General features: G+C 42.6%; 1 protein-coding gene across 10 annotated transcripts in view; it reads right to left on the reverse strand.

The window, feature by feature from the left end:
• Window positions 1-23,460, reverse strand: part of PITPNM2 (phosphatidylinositol transfer protein membrane associated 2) — a 142,779-nt gene that overhangs the window by 55,630 nt on the left and 63,689 nt on the right. For all 10 annotated transcript variants that reach the window (XM_042441649.1, XM_042441644.1, XM_042441647.1 and 7 more), the window contains exon 3: window positions 11,945-12,121. In XM_042441649.1, coding sequence (XP_042297583.1) covers window positions 11,945-12,022 — 78 coding nt within the window. In that variant the 5' untranslated portion in view covers window positions 12,023-12,121. The remainder of the gene's footprint in view (window positions 1-11,944; window positions 12,122-23,460) is intronic.

Here is a 23,460-nt window from a genome sequence, read left to right on the forward strand (position 1 = left end):
GGGTGGCCACGGTCTACGGATGGGGGTTCAGCCTGGGTGAACTCCTTCATCGCTCGGCCTCCAGACCCAACACGTAATACCGGCGCGATTGCGTTCAAGAAAGATCCGGTATCTCATGCCCCGGTGCTGTCGTTTTCTCGTCATCGGTTGACGGATTGGAAGGGCGACCGTGCTCTGGGGACGAGAGAACGGTTTCGTCCATCCCTGGGACAAAGTCCATGTTGGCAGAGCAGTTGGGTGTCCCGGTCCGGGTCCGCCGACCTACCGCGTCGGCTCCCGTGCCGCGGGGAGCTCCCGAAGCGGAAGCGCGGGCCTGTTTGACGGGAGGCGCTTCTTCTCCTTCGCCTTTCGGTGGACGGTGGCGGGTCGATCCTTGGAGGACTTGGACTTTTTCGGGCAGGATCACGACCGGGTTTGTCGTGGTGCCTCTTCTTCCCAGGCCTGGGAAGTTCCTCCGTTGGGAAGAACGGATTGTCCGGAAGGTCAGGAGGACAGCAGCCGCTGCCAACGAGGAAGGTCCTCGGAGACTTTGCCCCTGTCCAAAGGCACAGCCAGCTCCTTGGACTTCGGAGCGTGGCGAGATGCCTTGGATGCCTTGGGATGACGAAGGCGAGGCGAGATGGACCTCCGGCTCGGTAGCCTTCTTTGAACGTGAGCCCTCCGATCCCTTCTTCGGTTTGGAGGCGGCTCGGTACCCCTGTCCCCGAAGACTTATGGGGCGCTTGGAGGGTTCGTCGGTGGCGCTGGGCGTTTTGGAGCCACGGCCACATCGGAGGGGGTGGAAGGGTTGCCCCGCCGGGCACACACCACGCTGGAAACGGCGGCCCTCCCCGATGTCACGCTGGACACACTGGCCCGAGATGAGGGGGGGGCACGGAAGGCGGGACAAGAACGACCGTGAACCCCCCTCTTGTACCTGCCGAGGGCAATCGCCGAAGTGAGCCGGGACCACGGTTCTTCCGGGCCTGGGACGAGAGAGATCTGGCAGAGCAACAGCCTTGGTGTCATGGTTCTGCCAAGGCACAGCAGCAGGAGGAGTGCGGTCCTGGACAGGCCCTTGCCCCCGCAAATTTCGCACTTCTGAAAGGCCAGGCATTCCAACGTCGTCAAAGCCAGTGGGAGAATCCGTAAACGAGGTCAACAGTCCGAAAGTCCGAAGTTACCAGGGGCAGGAGACAAGAATGGTCAAAGATACATTCCGAGTTCAAAAAGCGAAAGTGATTCCAAGCAACAAGCAAGCGAAAGTTCCCGGAAGCAGTTTGCTTAGCCAGCAAAGCAAGCGAAAGTTCCCTGAAGCAGCTAGCGCGGCGGAAAAAAGGAACTGGGGAAAGAGCGGGAAGGCAGGGGCCTTATAACGGGTGGGCAGAGTTACCGCCAAAAAGTTTCAATATGTTGCAGAGTTAACTCTGCCCAGTGATTCCAGTAGGTTCCAAGCAGCACTGCGCAGGCGCAGTGAAACCCATTTGTATGATTCACAGAGACCACGAAGAAGAAACACAAACATGTGCATGCACGCGCACACACATACCCTATAGATTGTTGTGCATCTTGCACAAACTAAGCATTCACCTTAGAACACTTCCCAAAATCTTTCACAATGTAATGGTGGTGAATATGGGGTTGACATGTCAACATGGTGATGACTTCCCCTAAAGCTAGCAAAAATGTCTTTATTAGAGGATTCAACGACGTGAAATCTTGCAGCACCTCTGAGACTAACTGAGCTTTGCACTTGATGAAATGGATTGGAGTCCACTCTAGTGACACTGTGGAACTGCTGTGTTATGATGTGGCTGGTTTCTCTTGTCTCCCACTCTTCATCATGCTCCAAAGACAGAACGGTCTTTTGTAATACACATGCATTTGCCTATTATACACAATAATTTCTACTACCCTTTCAGCTTGATCACTTATTCTGCAATTACTCAGTAACAAAATGCAGTGATAGCAATATAAATACACAACAGGAAATGACCTAGGGTAGGAAAAAGTGAAGCAGAAAAAGGAAAACAGAGATTCAGTATTTAACCGTTTTGTCAGATGAGTTAGCAAGCAAGCCTAGCCTTATGAATTTTGACAGACGAGGCAGCAAAGAATCACATACCCTCCAAAAAAATAATAATAAAGAGATTGTTAAAAGGGATTTCCCACTTGCTCTCTTAACTCTCTTATTTGTTTCCATTTAAAGTTGATTGTCATCCCAAGTCTGTTTTTGTTTTATTTAACCAGAGAGCATATTATAGATACAGGCAGTCCTAAGATCCAGCATCTGTTTCCATGGCAATGAGATTGCATCAGCAATCCAATGGATTTGGTTCAGCCTGGCTTCGGTCAGGCTTCTGAGTAATGCATAAATCGTTAGCACTAATAGCAAATCAAATGATGTTGCTGGCAACCACAGGCAAGGTCTGTGCACAAATCTGATGCAAAGCATGGCCCTTTTGCATGAAGTGTAACATCCAAGTTTGTTCTGATTTGATCTATACACCATTTAGAGGTCTGAATACTGAATTAATATATGGATGTCACTTTGAACAAATTGGTTGGTTGAGCCTTAGAAAAAGTATTTAAGAATAACCTCACTGAAACCGAGACAGTCCTTGGAACGCAACAGAAGCATGCTTGGACATAGTTTTTGATAAACTACATACTTTAAAACACACAGATGTTACTGTACCTCTGGATATGTCCAATATATATCTGCCTGGATTCCTATTTGTGTCACAGAAGATAGATTAGCTGCTTACACATTGCCAAATATTAGGACATGCCTTAACCCAAATTGTGGGAGGGGGGAAAGACATAAAATCTGCACATGTCAATGTCTAAGTATAGCTATACATTTTAGTAATAATGACTACAGTTTAAACAGAATTGTAATACATTTCCCAACAGTGAGGGATTCTGTGACCAGGTAAATAGACCAGTCTATTGGGCAGGTGTTCTAAACTGTTGATGGGTAGCTTCTCAGACCCCATGCTCTTCCTTCTCGGGGTTCTTTAACCTGGACTGTAGTTAGACAGGCCTTCAAAGAGAGGACTTTCTCACACAACCTTTCAAACAGAGGAGTGTATTTTATAACGTAGAACACGTCTGGACTTTGCCAGGATAAAAAGATGGAAAGGCTCTGATTGAAATCTTAGTCACTCTTACAGGGTCAGTTGGCCTGTATGCTACCCTAGGTTTCTTGGAACAAGGGCGTAATGAAAACAGACAGCCATACCGGATCAGACCAAAGGTCCATGTATTCTAGCATTCAGCTTCCTATACTGGCAGGCTGTCCCAATGGGACGCCCATAAGCAGGGCTAGAATGCAACAACTGATTCCTGTTCTTACTCTCCAGCAAGTATGGTATTTGTATGGTATTAATCTACCATTTAGCTTCCCATTAACTGCTGTATTTGGAGCAGAAAACAACTGTGCTATAGGTCTGTGGGAGTTGATCAGTGCGCCAGCTCTCTTTGTGGCGGCCAGGTTGGACTAGGTAGCTAGCGTCTGTGTCTCTCCCAAGTCTACTGTTTTATGACAATCATGAAAGCCTTGTTAGTAGAGTGCAGTACAGCTGTTGCATGACGCAAATGACCTTTTGCAGGTATGACTGTTCTTTCAGTCCCAGGCCATATGGCCAATTCCCCTCTCATGTCTCAATCAGAACCTGAGCAGATGGCTCAGGGCAAGTCTGCCCAATGTAAACTAAGCTGCAGTGTGTACAGGATCAGAGTCTGGGGACAGCCAGGAAAGCACAGACATGTTTAAAGAAAAAGAGAGGAGTAGCTTGCTAATAACAACACCTCTGGGACCGCTCCTTTTCTAAACAGATGGCCACACATCATAGCATCCAGAAAAACCTCTTGAGGACAGGATTCCCCCCCCCCCCCTGCTCTTAGGACACAAAGCCATTTGCCCAAATCTTGACAGACCTCTCCATACATAATTTAAAAAGAAACCATGCAATGAGCGCAGGATAACGCCCAGGTTTGAGCGTGACTTCAGACTGCCTTTCCTGGAAAACGGAATCATATCCCCAAGACAGCTGCCAAAGAGGGCACAGAATACAAAAAAGGGAAGCACCCAAAAGGATTCAGAAATGTAGTGCCTCTTTCTAGGCAAGCCTGAGTATATAGAGAAAAAAATATATCACATCCCATGGCCAAAGAGGGACAAAGTCTATTTGCCAAATAAATTATGCAGCTCCTTGAAAAATTTATAAGCCATTTATTTTGCAGGAAAGCCCTTGATTAGCTTGAAATTTAGTCTCTTTTCTACACGCCGAGAGATATGGCAGCAGGAGAAAAGATACTGATGAATGAAAAGCAGCAGAGGGCTTGGGTAAGGGAACAGAACCAGAGGCAACAATTAAGCTCTGCAAAGATATGAGAGCTTTATACTCTGAGCAGGAGACACACCTCGCCTTGATGCCGAGGGAAAGAGACAAGTTGAAAAGCCTGCTTTATTATCATTTCTTATCCTTCCAGGCTTTCTAAAAGGTTCTGGGACTAAGAATAAGGTGCCAGGACAGTTTCAGATTTTAGTACCACTGTGGCTGTGCATCACTAACTTGCTAGCAGTGCAGAATAGATGCTTATACAAAGGGGAGAGCATGAAAGCAACTAATCACAACATTACTGGCAGCTAAGGGTTTTGTTTAGTTGCTAGTTACTGGCAACAACTTTTTTTTCCATGCAGAGGGCATAATGAAGTTACATTCAAAAGTAGGTGTTTATCACACAAAGGAGATTGGGAGTTTATCCCATGAATATCCTGGCAAAATCGTGTAATTACACAAAACGATTTCCCCACGGCGTCACACAAAACCCGCCATGAAAGTGGTCACAAAGAAGCATTAAAGCGCATCTTTTTACTTTCGGAATTTCAGCAACAATGCGTTTCCGATATCACTTTATTTGTGCAACTGCGTGTGATAATCATTTGCGCAATGACTCGTCATTTTCACTTTATTTATGGGATGCTTTAAATGTGCATTAATCTTGCTTTAATGCCAAAATTAGCCCCCGTGTGATAAACTCCATTATGAAATGGAATAAAGTTGTGTTACTGCGGTTAACAAATAACATTTCTCAGATGCCTTTCTAGGTTACTTTAAAGGGGCATCTTTAGAGCCATTGTGACAGAGAATTTTCATGGTTTTATGCTATTGTTTTTGAAGTAATAAAACAGGAAAGCAATGGGAAAGAGGATGTGCTCAAAATTTTTCACTGCTAAGGGTAACAAGAATGGATTACTTTTCAAAATCTACAAGGGAATTAATTGTTTTAGAAAAGGTAACTTTTCAGGGTCACAGGAGGGCTTCTTAGCACCTCCATCTCTGACCTCTTTCTAAGTAAATCACCTCCTAATGAAAAGCAAGGCTGCTGTCAAAACTGCTTATGCTCCTGCTTCTGATTTCCAGCATCCTAACCAACCCACCTGGCTTCACCTCGCTTTCCCTGCTTATCTGCCGATTAGCTATCTGACTGTCCGGCTCCAACGCAGCAATGCCTTCCCACTGTTCATTTCACCACTGAGCCCTGGTTCGCATTAAACAGAATGGAAACCAAGAGGGGGAAGCATGCAATGTACTGAAGCTCTGCCTCTGACACCAGAAAGCATTATATTGAACACTCTGTGCTTCTTTTGTGTCCAGTCAATACTGGAATTCTACATTCAAGTCATTGCTGTAGTCATTGTATACAGTACAAAGAAGGGGATGATTGCGTGGATGGTTATATACAATACATGCAAACACAGGTAAGGGAGCCCAGATACTGGCTTTTAAAATGAGAAGCTACTTTGAGACAGTGGGAAATTTAGCAAGGAAAGAGATAAGGTGATGGAAGAGGTGCTTAACCTTTCCCCTTGCACTTTTCTTTACCTTGGCTACTCTTACCTTGTAAATGGATAGCTTTTAAAACTGGGCTCCTTTTACGTATGTACATAGTCAGTCCCTGTGTCCTATTGAAATTAATATAAAACTTTAATGTATAAGGATGGGACTTTTGTGCATGCCTAGTTTTAACCGGGTGATTCAAAACGAAAGGTGCAAAAGTAAAACTGTTCTTATTCAAGTTTTGCACCGTTCTTTTTAAATCACCCTGCATTTGGATCGTCCTCGATGTCAAACGTCTTACATTTCTAACCATGAGAGAAAGGAACTTGCTTTCTTAAAAGCAAGGATTCACAAGAATCTGTAGCATAAAACCAATTCTTTGCAAAAGATCAAGAGCCCCAATTATAACTCCTGCTGCTTTCCAAAACAGAAAGGGAAAAATGTGAATCTCCAGATGGCCAAGCATACCAAAAAGATCAACTGCTTCTTGATCAGCATTCACAAAAAAGGAAAACATACACATGCAACAAGTGAGGGATGAACTTTTCAAATGAAGTATAGTCAAGCCCTTGGAGATACAACCCAAACACAACCTCAAAGACTGGAAATAAGACACAGTTTGACAGAGCTAAAGGTATTGCATTAGTTGCTGGACTCCATGAAAGCTTATGCCAAATCAAGCATGTTAGCCTATAAGGCGCAAGAGTCAGTTCTTTCCCAGAGGGCCATCCATGCGCATGGTGAGCACACTCACTTTTTCTGTATCACAATCACAAACAGAGACAAACAGGGTTTGCTCAAAACATCTAATCTTAACCTTGAGTAAGTGGGAGACAATAAAGCAACCACAGATAGAATAGTATTATTACCTTGTTCAATCATTCTCTTTATCACTTCTATAGCATAAACGATGCGGCAATATAGAGAAGTTCATCATTTCACCTTGTCACTAGCTTTCAAAGTTACCCTAGCACAGTGAAAACTGATTTGTTTTTGCAAGCTTTGGATTCATTTTGCCACTGTGAACTGTTTTTTAAAAAAAATCAGCTGGTGGTTCTGAACTGGTTTGTTTATTCCCTTGATCTAAATCCAATTTTAGTTCCAACTAAAGGAGAGCCAGAGTGCTGTAGTGGTTTTGAGTGTTGGACTATGGCTGTGGAAGACAAGGGTTCAAATCCCCACTTGGCCATCGAAACCCACTGGATGACCTTGGGTAAATCCCACTCTCAGCCTCAGAGGAAGACAAACCTCCCATGAACAAATCTTGCCAACAAAACTCATAGAATCGTAGAATCATAGAGTTGGAAGAGACCGCAAGGGCCATCCAGTCCAACCCCCTGCCATGCAGGAAATAAAAATCAAAGCATCCTTGACAGATGGCCATCTAGCCTCTGCTTAAAGACCTCCAAAGAAGGGAACTCACTACATCCGGGGGAGTTTTTTTCCACTGTCGAACAAGCCCTACTGTCAGGAAGTTCTTCCTAATGTTGAGGTGGAATCTCTTTCCTGTAGCTTGCATCCATTGTTCCGGGTCCTGTTCTCTGGAGCAGCAGAAAACAAGCTTGTCCCTCCTCAATGTGACATCCTTTCAAATATTTAAACAGGGCTCATCAATCCATCTCTTAAACCTTCTCTTCTCTAGGCTAAACATCCCCATCTCCCTGGGTCGTTCCTCAAGGGCAAGGTTTCCAGACCTTTCACCATTTTAGTTGCCCTCCTTTGGACACGCTCCAGTTTCTCAATGTCTTTTGATTGTGGCGCCCAAATGGACACAATATTCCAGGTGGGTCCTGACCAGAGCAGGAATACCGTGGCACTATTACTTCTCTTATCTAGACACTATACTTTATGAGGCAGCCTAGATTTCATTGGCCTTTTTAAGCTGCCCGCATCACACGTTCACTCTGTTCAATCTGGTCTACTTGGACTCCTAGATTCTTTCACATGTACTTTCTCAGCAAGTGTCTCCCATCCTATATCTGTGCATTTATTTTCTGCCCTAAGTGCAGTACCTTTCATTTCTCTGTGTTGAATTTCATTTTGTTGCTTGGCCCCGCTTTCTAGTCTATTCAGTCTTTTGAATGCTGTCCGTCCTCTGGAGTATTAACTATTCCTCCTAATTTGGTTGTCATCTGCAATTTGATAAGTGTGCTTCCAATTCTGTCCATCCAGGTCATTGATAAGATGTTGAATCGCACTAGGCCCAGGACAGAGCCCTTGGGGACCCCACTGGTCACTTTTCTCCAGTGATGAAAAGGAGCCATTGTTGGCACCCTTTGGTTCGGCCGGTCAACCAATTACAGATCCATTTAACAGTCCTTTGTCTAGCCCCCATTTACAAGCTTGTTGCCCGAATATCATGGGAAACCTTGTCAATGGCTTTACTGAAATCAAGATATACTATATCCACAGCATTCTCTTCATCTACCAAGCTGGTATATTTTATCAAAGAAAGAGATCAGATTTGTCTGGCATGACTTGTTTCTCTGAAACCCATGTTGACTTTTTGTGATTATGGCATTGCTTTCTAGTGTTCACCGACTCTCTGTTTAATGATCCTCTAGACTCTTTCCTGGTATGATGTCAGACTGACTGGACGATATTGTTGGGATCCTCTTTTTTCCCCTTTTTGAAGATGGGGACAACGTTTTGCCCTCCTCCAGTCTTCTGGGATCTCTCCTGTTCTCCAGGAGTTTTCAAAGATTATTGCCAATGGCCTCCGATATTACATTTGCCAGATCTTTTAATACTCTTGGATGTAGTTCATCTGGTCCCGGAGACTTTACATTCATTTAGATTAACAAGGTGTTCCTCTATTATCTCTTTACTTATTCTGTGCTTGAAATTCCCCTATTCTGTCCTTTGCTTCCATTATCCTCAGGTTGAGCAACCTCTCTTTTTCTGAGAAGACTGAGGCAAAGAAAGTGTTTGAGTAATTCTGCCTTTTCTCTGTCTTCTGTTAACATTTTGCCATCTTCTCCACGCAGTGGCCCTACTGTTTCCTTCTTCTTCCTCTTGCTGCAGACATATCCAAAAAACCCCTTTTGTTGTTCTTAACCTCTCTAGCAAGCCTGGTTCTCTCGCACTTTAGCTTTTTGACTTTACCCTGCACATGCCTGCTATTTCCTTGAATTCCTTTTCGTGATTTCCCCCTTTTTCCATTTTCTTATACATGTTCTGTTTCAAACTCAGCTCCGTTGAAGTTCCTTGTCATCCATCCTGGTTTCTTGAGGACACCCCCTCCCCTTTTTTTCTCACTGGAACTGTTTGTAATTGTGCCTTCAGTATCTCTCTTTGAGAAACTCCCATCCGGTCTGAACTCCTTCTCTTTTAGTATTTCTGACCATGGGATCACCTCCATATTCTCTAAGTTTACTGAAATCCGCTCTACTAAGTCTAGAATGTGTGTTTGACTCTGCCTGGCTTCTCCTCTCCATTGTATAACAAACTCAGGAACATGGTCACTCACCTAAGGTCCCACCACTTGCACCCCATTAACCAAGTCGGTCATGTTGTTTAGGATCAGATCCAAAATAGCGACCCCCTTGTTGCCTCTTCCACCTTTTGGACCATGAAATAGTCTTCCAGGCAAGTGAGAAATTTGCTAGACCTTGAGGATCTGGCTGAGTTTGACTTCCAACAAATATCAGGGTAGTTGAAGCCGCCCATCACTACTACATCTCTCTTTTCTGACTGTGTGGTCATCTGTTCTAGAAAGGCATCATCCATTTCCTCCATCTGACTTGGGGGTCTGTAGTAGACTCCCACCATAACATCCTTGTTGTTTCCCTCCCCTTTGATTCTCCACAACAACAACCAAGGAGACCCAGGGAATCCCACTGAATGCATACCGACCAAGATTTCATGAATGAAAATAATGTGGTATAAAAATCAATTCATTTGAGATGTGGTGCTAGAGGAGAGTACTAAGGATAGTGTGGACAGCTAAAAAGACAGACAAATGGGTCCTTGAACTGACCAAGCCTGAAATCTCCTTGGAAGCCAAGATGATCAAACTGAGACTGTTCTACTTTGGTCACATCATGAGAAGGCATGACTCATTGGAAAAGACAATAATACCGGAAAAGGTAGCAGGCAGTAGAAAAAGAAACAGTGCTAGGAAAGGTGGAGGGAAGTAAAGCCTGTTCTGATTTTATAAAACTGCACTCAGGATCAAATTTGAGGGGTTGAAATATAGAGTGTATGTTAAGCACACAATAAACAACACAAGCATATGTCCAAGATACTCCCCTGCAAAAGGCTATGAAACCACATTCTCCAACAAGCATAAAAAGACACCTGCCAGAAAATGTTGGTAGTGATGGAGACTGAAATCTAATAAAGAAAACCAACTCAAATTCAGATCTGCAAGCAAGTCCAGGGTACATTAAGTCCACTGCTGTAATGTAAAATTAATACTAATTGATGGAGGCTGTTATGTGTTAGTTGCAAAACAGCAAACCACCCAGGCAGCTGGCAGCCAAGGTGATGAAAGCATTGCTAGAAGGGAGGCAGTGACAAATGCTTCAGAAACTACAATTAATCCAACCTTAGCTTCTGGGCAAGTTAAACTTCAGCAGGAGAAGAAATGGTGCATGAAAATGGGAAATTCAAGCTGATTTATCAGGACTGGTGTTCCCATGAGGCAGAGTGATTCTTTTCCCAGAGTAGGTGAAGCAGGACTCCACCAGGACGATCTCTACTGCAGTCACATGAGCAGAACTCAGTGGGTGCACAAAAGACAGCAGAAAGCCCCACTGTCCTGCTGTGGGATATGCCATCTACCATCTCACTGTGCACTGGAGGTCTTATTGGCCCTTTCTCTGCTAATGTCTCTCTCTGACCCTCAGAGAACATTCAGGACAAGGAGCCTGCCTTTTCATTCACTGTGTGTGTGTGTGTGTGTGTGTTGGGAGGGGAGTACACCAGTCTCAAAAAGGTGATACCACAGGCCCATCTCTCACTGCCACTGTGATTTATTGCAATCTTACATACACCCACTGGGATAAAAAGAGAAATGAACCACAGAGCAAAGAGCCAGTTCTATATATCACTATTCTCTCTCCCCCTCCCTTGTTCACTACTATAAAAGAGATGAAGATCAAGAACACCATGGTCTCTCTTAACTCCCAGTGTGGCTCAGACCAAATTCAAGGACATATTGCTAAGAACAGCTTAAAAGTAAAGGCCCTAGGAGTTTGGCTAACATAATAATTTGCCTTGCTTGATCAAGCCAAAGTCTCACAAACTAGCTTTTTTTAGTAGCAGCTAACCAGCTATTGCTGGTGGTTCACAAATCGCTGAACCTTGCAGCTCACCATCTACTCCTTGTTTATTTCTTTATTCATTCTATCACATACGAGCTATCAGTGGCAGCTGATGTCTTCTATGTCAGTGGAGAAGTGAATGCATTCCAGATTTTAATTCAAGCTTTAAAAGGCTTTCCAAGGTGCTCGACCCTAGTCCCAAGAACCACCGGCCACCACTGTGAGCTGTCCTATATCCAAAACCCTCAAGGCAAAATTACTTGTTTAGCTTTGGGGGCTACGCACACCTTGACTTGAGTGGACAGATGGCACCATTCACCATTCCCCTTCAGGCAACAAAACGACTTGGGGTAGCAGTGACATAAGAAGATAGCCGGCTGAATAAGTCCCAGCTAATGCGTCTCTTTCCCCTTCTGCTTTCCCTCTCCTTTTCTATATAGGTCCATGAGCCTGCTGTTAAATTGTTGATAGCTAACATCTTCTTCCCCTCCTAGCATGTATTTTATTTAAGCATCTAATTGAAAGTTGGAAGAGAAAATTAAGAGGGAATCATCACAGCACATTTTTCAAAAATAAATCAGCTCTGAGCAAAACCATGCAGAAATGAGTGAGCTCCCCCCCCTTTCCTGAAATCGCATGCTTAACAGTTTTTTAAAAGTCATTTAGCAGTGCATGCATTCAGTTAATCGTCTTTGCCAAGAGGTAATAGAGTCTTCTGTGCTCCTCAGAAGTTGGCACATTCCAAATGCACACTGGCTCAAAGGAAAGATGTGTCAGATACATCATTTTAATTATCTTGTACCCTCTTTTCTTAGAAGACAATATGTCAACAACTGTGTATTTACCGACCTGTATCATGTACAGCTGGGCAATCCTATACTCATCCACACTCATGGGAAGAGGAATCCGATACTCCTTTATAAGCATCTTGAAACCTAAGCAGCCCTTTGGTCTGGTCGGAAACCCAAGTCCAAGGTGTTTAAAGGAGGCTGCTTAAATAACAGTAAGCTCGGGCATTGGTGCCCCTGAAATAAAAGCAGAAAAAGATACATTTAAAGTTGTGCACTGAAATATTTTTTTTTCTCATCTCTTTCCTTCTTTCACAAACTGAGCAAATGGCAGGTCTCTCTTGAATAAATCCACTTTGGAATTGCTGCCTAGACAATTCCCAGAATCTCCCATCCAGCCAGACCAATGTCTTGCACCAATGCTGGTTGAGTGATTTTGAAAGTAACATTTCCAACAGTAACATTTCCAGGCTGTAGAACAGTGATGGCGAACCTATGGCACGCGTGCCAGAGGTGGCACTCAGAGCCCTCTCTGTGGGCACATGTGCCATCATCCCAGCACAGAGTTTGCCAGAGTTTGTTAGTAGAAAGCCAGAGGGACATGGCACTTTGCAATAAATAAGTGGGTTTTGGGTTGCAGTTTGGGCACTTGGCCTCTAAAAGGTTCACCATCACTGCTGTAGAACAACAGATCCTGCACCCTAACAAGTCAAAGGACCAGGGACGCCATATTGAGAGGGATCCATGATAGACCCTAAAATATGTCCTTCCCAGAGTAGAGACTAGCAGCCAGGCAGCATTGCCTAGCATCCAGTGTGTGTCAAGGAAAAAAAAAAGCAACATGGGATATACAGTAAATGAAATAAAACAATGTATGTGAGAGTCAGGATGACTCAGCAGAAGCCAATTGGGAACCACACAGGTGTAAATAGTAATACAATTAACAAGTCCTGAGTGCCAAGGACAGAAATGCAAAGTGAATAATTGGACACACCTGACAATTGTTAAGTGGTCAAGGCTGAGATGATGAAATCACTAATTGTAGGATGAACCAAGAGAACCAATAAGAATGGTGTACACGCCTACTGGGTGGAAACAGACAACAGTGGGTGGTACCATGCATTGACTATAATAATGACTATAGATCCCAATGTATTTTGTGGGTAGTAGTAGTGGATAGAGTGAGGAGTAGAGTATTGTTGTGTTGGATAGTTTTGGAGCTGTATATAGTAGAATAAAGTTGATCTTTTATATAAGACTACTGAGTTGTCTGGTGTCTTGGGTGAAGCTACAAGAACCAGCTGGATCCTGAAGAAGGGTGAAGACTTCTGTGGAAGCAAGAGTGAGAAGGCTTGGAGAGTTTGTCAGGGTCTTCAGCCTATTCTCTGTAACTCTGCTGCTTTTGAGCTAAGCTATAACCACTGGCCAAAACTGGTCAGAGCGGTGCACAACCAGGTGGTGAGTTCCAGGCCAGAGGTGAAGAGCCACAACTCCCATCATCCCTGACAGTGTGAACTCTGTAGGTCTGCCTGAAACATCTCTCTGAATCCTCAGCAAAATGTGCAGTGGTGCTGTGGCAGACTAATTGAACCAGAAAGGGCTCTTTGAGGATGGAACCATTTGAAAACCTCTAGTTTATGCCAAGTTTCCCCAAAAGTAAGTTCGACCACAGAAGAGGAGTGTTAGTATACTACCAGAAAAATAATCAGCATTACTGCCTCATTATAACTCGCAGCCTTAGCCCTCAAGAAGTCTGAAAAGATGGACAGACAGATGGACGGACGGACGGAAGCTTTTAACATTGCATTTCACTCAATAATTACACCCTCTTCTTTTTAGAAGGTGGCCTGTTTAGGAAATGAAGGGTAAGCAATAATGCTCAGTTCAGCAGTTTCTCTACTCTCTTCAGTGTCTGGGAAACCATGAAGTGAGACCGATCCAACTCATTTTGCAAATCACATGACCATCTGTCAAAACATCAATTGCTAGGACTATCAGCCACAGAAAGAAAATTGCATTATTCCTGCAACCTAGCTTCATGTGGGGCTCCTAGAAATCTCACATCCACATGAAGAAGGCACTGGCTAGATTGTTATCAACATTGCTGCCACACTTCCTGACCATATTTCGCTGGGCCCAAGAGAAGGTGGTCACATGCAAAAGAAAAAAGAGGCTTATTAAGTTGATAAACTTAAGGCTTCATTGAGTTCAATGGAATTTATTCCCAGGTGAATACAGGACTGTGGTCTTAATCAATCATGTTTTGTTATGACAGCGGTGACATTTTTGTCTCCATGTAGCAAGCCACATGAGGCTGACTATAAATGGCATAAATAAATAGATATATTTGCATATAACCAAAGCATCAAAGCTTTTCGGAGATGCTGCAGACAAGACTGGAATAATGTACCACCTAAAACCAAAACTCGGGTCAAATGGATGGGCTCTACAGTGTTGTAAGACATTAATCAAAGTATGAAGCTACTACACAGACAGAAGGCAAGATTATCTTTTAATATTATTCTTTAGTGTCTTTATTACAGCAACACGTTAGAGCAACAAAAAAAAAAGCCTTAAAACATTAACTACTAGGGCTTTAATACACAATCCAATTAATTAAAAAGTAGCCTTTTCTCAGTTAAAATTGGCTCCTAGTGCTTTACTTACCAAAATTTTGAAGTTGTACAAATTTCACAATGCTTCTAATCCTGTTCAATTTCATACCGGAACAGACCTTTCTGTATCCTTCTATCTGTTTTCTCCCATCACACAGCAGATATAATAGGCAGAGAATACACACATACATATCTGTCTATATCAGATGGTCACACACCAGCTTCAGGGTTAATCCCATTAGCTCCCAAAAGGCCGAAGTCCTACTTAGAATGATGCATCAGTAATGGAGAACACCATCTTGAGAGGCAAGTGTTCTTTTCTCCTTTGTATTCCTCTCTTTTTCTTTCCCTCTCTTTTTCTGCACCCTTGCCAAGCGCAAAGCACTCACAGTTCCTGGTGGAAATCACAACTGTCTAACAGCTTGTGGAAGACTTGTGGCACCTCACAGACCAGATGCTGAGTGCCTTGATTCTCACAACAAGCAGCAGCATGGAAGGAAACTACCCAGTCTATCGGCCCTTACATTAAGATATGAAACTGCAATAGTATTTGAGACGATTCATACTGAATTCTATTTTTCAAAAAAGTCACACACACACACACACACACACACACACACACACACACACACCATCAGTCTGTGCTGATGTCACAGTAAACCAAAATCAATAATGCCCAGTTCAGTTTTCTCCATGTGTTTGCATCTTTCCTGCTCTTTGTCCAATACTGGTGAGTTCTAGGGGTCAATTTGTACTACGAGATGTATTCAAACCTGAGTTCAGACCCCATGCTTTAATACTACTGACATTAAATTGTGTTTAGGGGAGGAACAACTTAAGTCATAACACAAAGTACCTTTTGTCCAAATGAAACTTTTGGCACACGGGACAGGAAACAATATGGGAAATGCAAGATATAGCCGTGTTAGTCTGGAGAAGCAGCACATAGAAAGATCTTGTAGCACCTTTGAGACTAACTAAAGAAAGAAGTTGGCAGCAGGAGCTTTCATAGACTTAAGTCTACTTCCTCAGATGCATATATGGGAAACTGCTTTGTTTTGTTTTGTGTATTGTTGCTGCTGTTCTGGCTATGTTCTCCACTCCCTTACTACCTTGCTGGAGTGGTAGGAGGTTACAAGGAGCAAAGGCAACTGCCAGGGTAGCAAAAAACAACAGGATGGGAAGGAGCAGCAGGAAAAGGAAATCCTTGGAGCACTGCCGCATAATACAGCATGAGAATAGGAAGGAAGCAGCAGAGTGTGCGCATGAGATAGGAGAAGGCCTAACCGGATGGAGAGGTGAAGTCATGAGGAAGGCAAGAGGCTATAGAGAGGGAGTGGAAAGCATGGCAGTGGAAGGAGAAAGACAAGGAACAACGTATGGAGGAGGAGAGAGACCATGGTAGGCAGTCAAGTAGCTCAGGGTACTAAAAGAAAAAGATGAAGGACATGTGACACCAGAAGTGAATAATGGTAGTAGACAAAGACAAACAGAAAATATGGATGCAAAAGTTCATTACGTTTGCAAATATGGAGGAGGAAGACTTTCAAAAGAGGTGAAAATCAGAGCAGCCAAGAAGAAAGGTGGCAAGGGAGGAGAGAGCGTTCACTGGTTCTCTGCCCCTCAATAGAACTGCTTTAATTGTTGGTAAATAGTTTTTGTTTTTAGTCAACCTGATGACAAATAACAACAAAAGGAAGGTTTCAGTACATACAGTCTTCTTACTCTAGGCAAGTAAGGATTGTAAATAATGTGGATCCAGTTAGGGAATCACATGTGCATGTCAATGTGTCCTTAATTATTAATTTCAACATCAGCTTTTTAAGACCAGACAGATACAGGAATCAGTTTGAGTACCACTGACATAAAACACAAAGGAAAAACCTCCAACAGAACTCAAAGACACAAAACATGGCAGAAGAATCAGGAGGAGGTTCTTCATGCATTGCCACACACTTGGCTCTCCAAAGGCTGAAGCTGTCATTGTAGCTGCTGGGATGCTGCCCAAGCTAAGTCTGTAGTAAAACACTGCAAATGTTCATTACATTTGCCATGTCAAAGAATGGGGTGGTGGTCAGAAGCATTTGCCAACTTTCCCACCAGAGCAGAGTTCATTCAGCAATCTGGAGATCATTTTCCATGGTGTTCAGAGACAACCAGTCCATAATAACATTGCTTCCAAGTCTTTTTCATTAAAGTAGTAATAAAGCAGGGCCATCTCAGCTCCTTTAGAAGCCCAAAATAAATTAGCTGTCTAGCACTGCATGACAAACAGCTCTTCCCTTCTCATTTTCGGTTCCTTGTTTCATGCCTTTTTACTGCTTTTAAATTGCCAGTATACCTGTCAGCAGAACTCCCAAAGGAAATATCTTTGGCAGGACAAATTGGTCCAAGATGCGGTTCTATCCAGGGCTGGCCATGCTCTACTCCTTCCCCTCGCAAACTGACCCACAGAAATTTCCCTGACAGGCTAATCCATCAGAACATTTCAGAATGGGCTGGGGATAATCTCATTAAACTGCTTTTAATTAAATATTAACGAACATGCCGGCCATTTTTAGAAGCCGAATAACTGGCATGCATCGAACTACCAAATCCAGGCTCAAGAAGTATGTTGATTCTAAAAGGTTTCCTTGAAATATGGTCATCTTCCTCTGGAAGCATTTGTATCCTGGTTCTTTGGAAGGTTGGTGTTAGTTTGTTTTTAACAGAGAATTTAAAAAATACAAGGGAGCATACAGCCACCAGCTTACCAGCAATAAAAGCAAAAACAAAAATCAGGAAGCAAGGAACCAAGAGGAGAGAAAAATATCGCACTTGTAGAGAAGTGACACAAGTAATCTCTCAGACAGATATGGCCAGGCGAAGTACAACATTGTACTCCTGGCTGGAAAAATAAGCATTCAGGCCTGCTACGATTTAGAATATGTATAAAGTGATCCTTCTAACAACATCACACTGTATGTTATGGCCATACGGTTCACCACTCAAATATTGTTTTCAATAGAAGATGATTTTATAATATTTTAAAATAACAAATTAGTCAAAGGTTTGCTGACAAAGAAAAATGGCCATTACTAGAAGACAAGGTTGACTTGTATTTTAGTATTTTTCTGTATCTAGGATCTATCTGTGGCACAATTAGAGACAAAGAAATGTCACCTGTTGCTATGTAATGAAAAAGAAAGAAATGCTTCATTTTCCATTTGGTTCCCCTTTGGGAACTGTACTGATACTGGATAAGCATAGATACTTCACGACTGAGCTATCTGGTTGCATTTCCACTAAAATCACAATGGGATGCACTGTGAGACAAAGCTTGAAACCACAGTTAATAAAAGCTGGGATTTTAGAGAAATTGGAATGGTATTGCTTTTAAGATACTCACTCTTGTGCTTGATTTTGCATCCATTTAATACCTGCTTAACCTGTACAATAGAAACTGAACAAATTACTACAAAGCCACCCCAATTCTCCACTGCTCTTTCCCCCACAGAAAGCTTCACATAAAGTTTAAACCATAAGAACTTTCCCAAATCTGGGAAAGGAATAAATTGCTTCCCTGTACAACAGATCTAGGAATCACTACTGGACTCCAACCACCATCAGCCCCAGCCAGTTGGAGTAGTGGGCATTAGAGTCCATCTTTTGGAGGACCACAGGTTCCAGAGACATCATACTGAAAGACGGCAGGAGAGAGACATGGCTTTGCTGTGTAGATTTCTGTTTCCCTATGATTTGGTAGTCTTCACCTTTCCTGGAGTTCCTTAAATAATATTATTGACAATAAAGAATATTCATTAGAAACTTCTTAATTTGAAATAAACACGACGTGATACTAAATAATTTTGCAAGCTAATTAGCATGTTGCAATGGCTCAGCTTTGTAAATGAAACTAGCTTGGTTGAAATGTGCATTGCTTTGCTCCAACACATTTCAGCCAAATTATTCAAGCAGAACTTTTAAACTTTGGTAAATGGAGGCAACATTTGCCAAGCCCAAGCTGTGCAGAGAAACAGACTGGAGCTACATTGGGGGGGGGGGGGGGTAGCAGCTATGCTTTGTTTTGTGAAGTGTTTTAAAATATTCCACATTATTAAGCATTTAAAGGCAAGATCTATAGAAATACTGCTGTTAAAACAGTACACACATCTTCATTTTCCTGCACTTATTTGAACAATGAGTAAGACGGAGAATCAGGCGCGGCAGAGACACTCTCATACAGACACAAATGCTATCAGTGCTACTGAAAGCCATAATATTATAATTAATGGGAAATGATCCATAGAATGTTAAGCATAAGGTTGTGAAATGGATGGTTTCCTTTTCAGGGCAAAATTATTTTATCATGTTTCCTTTCCAAAGCCGTACAGTACTGTACAATTTTCTTTACACACTGCTCCTGGGGATAACAGCACAGACACGCAAACTGGATAGAGATGGTTACAAGAGTCCTCAGACAGCAGGGAGATGGTGAGCATTATTTTGATGCTCACTCCACCTCAGACGCCTGGAGAATGAATACAAAACTGGGGGACAGTGGAATGCCTCCAAGATTTTGGAGGTTTGTGAGCCAAATATTCTCATGTTGCTTCAAAGCTGACAGCTGACTCTTTGCTAGCATGAAGACATAACTCTTAAGAGTTTGAAGGGGGTGGGCTGTTACATCCCTCCTAAATGGTCTAAATCTGACTTTTAAAATGCAGTTAGGAAGTTCTGAGTTCCCACAGGATTTTGGAGGCACTCAGTTCAGGATGAGACACAGCACTGCAAGACAAACCACCATTCAAGGCACTTTTCATATGGGAGAAACTCCAAGCAACTAAACCATAACAGGGAACCCAGCTTGGCTGAGCTTTGACCTGTACTGCTTTCACAGCAGATATCCCACTTCACCATCCAAGTGCAACAACCAGCACTTTTCCCCTCCATTTAAATTGCCAATTAATTCTCCCTGCACACAGTATTAGGAAGCGACAGTGCTATTAACACATGAAAGCACTGAATAAATATAAGAAAAGACCAAAAAAACCTTAGAGAAGCGTAACTAGGAGACATAGGAATCACTGCTTGAAGAACATGCTAAAAGAAACAGCTGCATTTATGGGTCTTAATCTACTTTCCATTATTAGATGAGGTTTGACGTCACATTTTGAATTTAAAAGCTCATTGGGAAGCCAACATTTATTACAGCGGGAGGATGGAGCCAGGCCAAAAGCAATACAGCTATGCGGTAGCTATTAAATCTTGCTATGGGTCACAGGGCACTCAAATACCTACTCAGGGTAACCAAAAAATAAAAGGAAAGAAAAAGAAATACATTCACAAAGCCAACTTTAATATGAACCCACAAATATGAGGTCTTATTTCTTCCACCAAGACTAATGGAAAAAGAATATTGAACATTCGGCTTTTCTTCTACCATATTAAATGTGTCAGGCAAGCATGTTCCCCTTGCACTCTTCCCAGCTCCAAATTGGTGCTTTTAAACTTTAATGGCAGCAAAAATTATACACTAAATGGCCACTGGAAAATTAAGATACAGAGTTATTCCACGGGAAAGAAATGTAATGAAACAAAAGCAAAATGATGCATTTTCTGAATCTACTTTGAATAAGTAGTAGAGCCACAAATCAGAAGAGCTAGTGGGGAAAATAAAATAAGGGCTGATCTCTACTCCCTGTGACTACATAAATAAAGAAGAAAGGAAGCAAAACAGAGGCAAACAGCAGTGATCCGTACATCTTGTAACTGGAATGGGATGCGCAGGGCCAGGAAAACTTTTCCGCTGCCAGTAGCAAGAAAGCCAATTGTATTCTCTACTTGCCCACCTCTGGCTTTGGCACAAGATGCAGAAAGTGCCATATAGAACTGATCCTCTGCCCTGGAAAAGGGCACCAGAGGTAGTGATGAGGAAGAGGTACAGTAGTGATGTTTTTTTTCATGCTAGGAATCCTGCATAAAGTTAAAAGATCTGTTCACCCCGTCACAAATGTGAAATTGCAAACTATCAGCAGGTCTGCAACCAAATACCCGCTACCTCAAATTGCCTTTTGCGCAGCTATAGTCCACTGGATCATCATATTACTTCATTTCAGAACAAAATGACAGCTTTGGTACCTCCATTTGCTTGTGCTATTCTTCCTTTCCAGTTATTATTCTACAGGAACAGGATGGACACGAAGTAATCCACCGGTAGATTTGTGAGTGATTAGCACTAGTCAGGTGGGGATTGCTCACTCCCACACAAAGATGATCCTAAATGGACCTGGGATAATTTACTGTTTACTACAACTTGCAGAATCCCTTGCCAAGGATTTTTGGGTACAGTGGTCCAATTAAGTAATTTTTCTGATCCCTGATCACACACGTCTGAGAACATGGGAGGGATGCAAACAAAAGAATAACATTTGGATATCTCCCCCAGCCCCTCACCTCACCTCGGCAGAATTAAATTAAACATACAAAAGCCCCACAGCAGAACATAAAAAAATAACATGCTGGCTAGGGGATTCTGGGGATTACTGTCCAAACAAGTAACAGTTTCCATTTCTACCCCAAAGGAGACTTGCAGTAGATCCTCTGCTTCCAGTAAACAATCCACTTTCTAACCTTCCTGTTTTCTCCCCCTCTTCTTCCTCCTCCTTCTGCATCTTGCTCCTGACCCATGCCCTTCTGCAACACAAAGCTAAAAATACCAGATTAAAGGTGCATGTCAACAACACAGAGGCGGAAAAACGTAGGGAGGGCTGAAAATATTCCAAAACAATGCTGCAGGGAAGGGATCTGCTAGAAATAGACACTTTAAAACTTCTAAAGGACATCTTTAGAAAGGTGTATTTGTAGCTATGGGACGGTGAGCCCAACAATCAAATCACGGCCAAAATGACTGTTATAAAAGAATTGATCCCTGGAAGATTAAATTTGTCAAGAGTCAGCTGTAGAGAAATAGAAAGATATGAATTCTCAGAAATACCAATTTCTAACTCGGGACTTGATGTTATGAGTTTACTCCTCTGGGGGATTTTTAAACGCAAGTAATTGTTCCTGGAGTAACAGAAACAGTTTGGTTTTCTGTAACACCAGTGCTTTCCTCCTTTAATGCATTTCTCTATATCTTGTTGCTGCTCGGGTCAGCAAGAGCACCAACTCATTTTCCTACAGTATTTCTCTGGGAATCCACTTTATGCAGTTACACTGAATATTCAAACACTGCAGCCATGAGAGACAAAACTATGGAGAAGTACTTCCCATACATATTGTGCAAACAAGGCCACATGTCAGGGGGTCTCTGGCCTAGATCCAGCTACCCCAGCTTTGGGTCTGTTTGATGCTGAGTGGTAAGCCGGAAAGACTACAGGCTGGCACATGTCTACAAATAATAAGTGGACCCTAGGTACTTCTAGTGCTGGTCCTATCATTAGGTAGAATGAGGCAGATGGGGAACAGTAGTGAGAAACTGGAGGAAAGAGATGTATTTGTTACACAAGCTGCCCTGCACCTCCTAAGCTAACCTTTACATGCCTTCAGATTTAGTGGACATCATTCTGTTGCTACTGTTAAACCAAGATTCAACAGCAAGTCCAGCTGGCCTCTGCATGTGAATGGGAGTCACTACCTTGTCTTCAGATGGCTCTCATCCCTGCCTGGTTGTCCAGATAAGAGTCTTTCTTACTCATCACAGGCGAATGCCTATTTACGAGCCTATGATAACTTCAGAGTCCTAATTCTGTAAACAAGCCTTCTGTCGTCAGTATTATCAGAAAGACTTCAAGTGGACTCAAATCTTTTAAAATGTGCTTTAATTCTGCACCGAATGATTTATGGAAAAATCCCTTGCCCAGCATCTTTTGGGGCTGATTTTTTTTGTTACGCTAACTAAAAATAGGGAAGAAAATGCTCCAATTATTCAATCACTGAGGGTAATGAATGCTCACATAATTTAATTGATGATTCAATGCAAGGGCCCAATTTCACCGCTGTGGTCTAAATGTTTAATATCTGTGCCTTCATGCCCGACATTAAGAGATTAGAAACACCATCCCCATTTGTCACACAATGCTTCCCTGAGCTTGTCTCAAAACAATTATTGAGCATAAGCTTATTCAAAAAATTATTAGCAAAAACAAAAAGAAGCACCTTTTGGCAACTAAAACCAAATTCCCAAATCCATTCTCATTCATGGTTCCAAATCCTGAAGATTTCTTGCTCCTACAAATGTTCTTCCTCTACTTCTCCACGTCTTTCCCTCAACGTGGCCTGGGCTGTCTTCTGCCAGAAATTGCTGCTTACACTGCTTATCATGGAATTCTATATAATTTATAGGATTTCAGGACATTTTCAGATTATATAAAAAGAGATCTGTGGGAAATCGAACCCTGGTCTCAGAGTCATGGTCCAACACTCAAACCAATACACCACTCTGGCTCTACAAGAGGATGTTACAGTGCATATAAATTATGAGTGGTATGGAGAAAGTGGATATAATACTAGATATCTAGCATCATCCAGTTGTGCTGAATGGTGGGAGATTTGGGACAAAGGGAGGTAGTTTGCACAGCTTATAGTTAAACTGTGGAATATGTGCTTCATGTTCTCTGCTGATTAATACCCAAACAGAAAAGCCTTTAATAAGTGACTGGAAACATGTGGTATATCCAGTTTCATTTCAGGGGTCAAGAAATTCCCAAGTAATGTTGTTCCTCATGAAAGCTGTATATTCTCATTATGCAAATACAGCAGCTGGAGCCCACTCCAACTGCCATGGCCTGGGGTTTATAGTTTGGAGAGGTCCTAGTCCATTCCCTTGAACTACAGAATTACAGGTCCCTAGTAGAGAATTCTAAGCATGTTATGAAACTACAAATCCCAGGATGAAGCCATAGCAGTTAAAGTGGGATCAGACTGTTATAACTGCAATATGAATGCACCCTAAATATGAAGCTCAAAGAAGAATTTAAAC

Source organism: Sceloporus undulatus, chromosome 10 (assembly GCF_019175285.1).
Source record: "Sceloporus undulatus isolate JIND9_A2432 ecotype Alabama chromosome 10, SceUnd_v1.1, whole genome shotgun sequence".
Taxonomy (NCBI): domain Eukaryota; kingdom Metazoa; phylum Chordata; class Lepidosauria; order Squamata; family Phrynosomatidae; genus Sceloporus; species Sceloporus undulatus.